Below are 3066 nucleotides of genomic sequence, written 5' to 3' on the forward strand. Positions count from 1 at the left end.
TTATCCTTCGTTACCAGACTGTTTCTGCACAGGTTGTGTATAGGGAGAGGAGGCAGAATGAATGAAAGAGATGCCCGTGCTACCTTTCAAGTGCTGCTGTAGAGGAAGGCATAAGCATTTATTATTATTTTTAGCATCTTCTAATGAATAACCAATACTTTTGTATTTGTGTTTCACAGAGGCTCGCTCCAGTTGCCTTGCTTGTCTGGTGGCTATTACTGCTGTTCTGAAGTTTAGAGAAATACAGTTTCAGGTTTGGAAAGACTGAGGGGGTCATTCATAGGAACTGTGGTGTTATAGGAGGTAACAGGAGACCTCTCTTTCCAGCACAGGGAATGGCTACTGACTCAAGGGAACGAGTGGTGTTGCTGAGATTTCGGCAGCAGGACGGATCCACAATTAGTTCTTGATGTACTGTTTGTTTTCCTGCTTAGCAGTGGTGGTGGTTACTCAGAGGCTGTGCTCTCTTTTTACCTACATGTGCATCATATTGCATTTTGATCTTCATGTGGCTGATAATGGTTTTTGGTTTTTTTGGGTTTTTTTTTGATTTGTTCCTGCCTGGCTGTGTTTTATTTACCTTATGTCCAAGCTTGGTGAAAGCCAGCACAAATCGCCAAGATCCCAGATGCAACTCAGAGTTTCAGGGATTACTTTTTTTGTGTTGATGATTGTGTTTTTATAATGTCATTCATGGCATTGTCTTCATGCAGGTGTGAGAGTTGCAATCAAAGGTGTTTTAGTTAATACCTATTAATCATGGAGAGGCTGGAGGCAAGGCACTTTAGCTTTCAAAGCTCAGGTGTTCTCCCAACTTCTTCCTGTTGGGCAGAATTAAGTAACATGTGGCATAGGGTGATTTGTGGATCTTTGCAGTTGGAAAAGGTTGGGGGTTTTTGTTGTTGGGTTTTTTTTCCCCCTTTTCTTTTTAGTTTCTTTCTGCAGCGTTGTTCCAAGCAGGTAATATTTGTGCATGCACTCAGAATGTGAAAAAAAAACTACAGAAAGCTGAAAAGAAACCCCAAACGTTGCAAAAGTATTATTTTGGTACTGTGGCCAAGCAGACCGCTGAATGGTTCGAGACAGTGTCTCATTCTTGATTTGTATGTTCCCAGCAGAAAGAGCTCACATCAAAGAAAAGAGATGAGTTTGAAGATATCTTGGAGGAAAGACGATTGTCCAGCGACTTGAGATATGCAATGAAATGTTACACTCCTGTGATCTACAAGGGACTTTCACCTTGCAAGCCAAATGCTATTAAAAGTGCTGTTCTCCAGTCAGAGCAAGTTCAGTATGTTATCAAGCAGGTGAGTCTGGAGACTGAGCTGTAAGATGAGGGAGATTGTACACAGCCAAGCTTTGTGTGACAGCAGGGAAAAAAAGATTATTGCTGACCTTGTCAAACATGATAGCTGTAGTTTGAAAGATGGTCCAATAAATCAGTAACTTGAGAGCTGTACTCTTTTGGCAGGAAAAACAAATACTGATTCACCAGGGAGTTGCCACTGAAGCCGTTAGTTAGCTCGTTCATGAAATAGTGTTTTGATTTAGCATGTATGACACTTCACCATCTAACTTATTCAGTGTGCTTGACTTTTTTTTTTTTTCCTTCTCCTCCTCCACTGTCCTCGTCACAGAGCAGCAGCGTGAAAGACATAAGAAATCTCCTTCTTCGTAGGTGTTTTTGTGCTTGAGGATGTCTTGCAGGAATTTTATAGGCTGGTGATATATTTATGAACCGGTCATAAATGCTACTTTCCCTAGAATGAGAGTTAAATTTCACAGAGAATTATTTGAATTAGAATCATAGAATCATTATGGTTGGAAGAGACCTCAAAGATCATCAAGTCCAACCATACACCTGATGCCACCCTGTCAACTAAACCATGTCTTGAAGTGCCACATCTAGACGTTTTTTGAACGTCTCCAGGGACGATGACTCCACCACCTCCCTAGGGAGCCTGTTCCAATGCCTAACGACTCTAACAGTGAAGAAGTTCTTTCTAATGTCCAGCCTGAACCTCCCCTGACGCAACTTGAGACCATTTCCTCTTGTCCTATCGCTAATTACCGGGGAGAAGAGCCCAATCCCCATCTCACTACAACCTCCTTTCAGGTAGTTGTAGAGGGATTTAGAAACACTGTCTAAGATGTAACTATATTTTTATTTTAAGATGAAGGGCAGCTACTACTTTGTAATGAATAAAATATTTTATAGTCAAACTGGCTCATATTTTACATTGTGTTGAACTGGCTGAAATAAGAGTGTGTGTTAGTTAGCAGAGTAACTATTTTCAGTAGTCACGAAAAATAATTCCAGGTCAATAGAAGTATGTAAGATGTTTTGGTTAGTCCTGAGTGAGTGGAATTAAATATTTTTTAATTTTTAAAATTTTTCTGTTTATTTTTTTAATGATCAATGGTACCTATGATCTATCAAAACCTGTTACGATGTGACAAACTAAACCACGTCCTACAAGATAATCCTGTTGCCATCATGAATTGCCGAGCAGCATGAAATCCAAAAAATGAATCTTTCAACTTTAGAAACACTGAAACATCTGCTGAAAGAAAATATTTTACAGAGGATTTGACAGAAAGACATTTGTGTGATGTTTTCTTCTGAAGTGCTGCTTTTTGATGGAAAATTACTTCGATGGATTTTTTTCCTGGCTAGCATCAAGTGGTTGAAGGGGCAGACCTGCCAGTGCAGGCTAGTTATCAACTTTGCACTAGAGATTACTGGAAATATCTAACTGAGGCTACCTTGGGCAATATGCCCAACAGTCTGCGATTAGTGTGCCTCCTGTCTGGGCAGAGTTTACACAGTTTTGCACAGGCATACTAGAATTTGTTCTTGTGACAAATCGCTGAGGTTGCTAATGTTCAATACGTGAAATTAAATGCATTTGTTTGTTTTAGCTTGCTATATGCGACTAGTCTGGTTTTTAGATTCCTGATTTTGGGCAGTAAGTGCTTAGCTCTATAGCGGATGTGCACTTAATTCACACGGGATCGACTGTATGGTAAGCCTTTTACGGGTGAATGAGAACAGTATCTCTTTCC

The 3066-nt window shown here is 40.1% G+C and overlaps 1 protein-coding gene across 1 annotated transcript in view; it reads left to right on the top strand.

Annotated features, from left to right (window-relative positions):
• Positions 1–932: 932 nt before the first annotated feature.
• GNPAT (glyceronephosphate O-acyltransferase) overlaps positions 933–3066 on the top strand; it is a gene marked incomplete at its 5' end in the record, with an annotated part of 18412 nt that continues 16278 nt past the window's right edge. Inside the window, 1 exon segment of the mRNA XM_009694592.1 lies at positions 933–1307. Coding sequence (XP_009692894.1) covers positions 933–1307 — 375 coding nt within the window.

This window comes from Cariama cristata, unplaced genomic scaffold (assembly GCF_000690535.1).
Source record: "Cariama cristata isolate BGI_N322 unplaced genomic scaffold, ASM69053v1 scaffold27950, whole genome shotgun sequence".
Taxonomy (NCBI): Eukaryota; Metazoa; Chordata; class Aves; order Cariamiformes; family Cariamidae; genus Cariama; species Cariama cristata.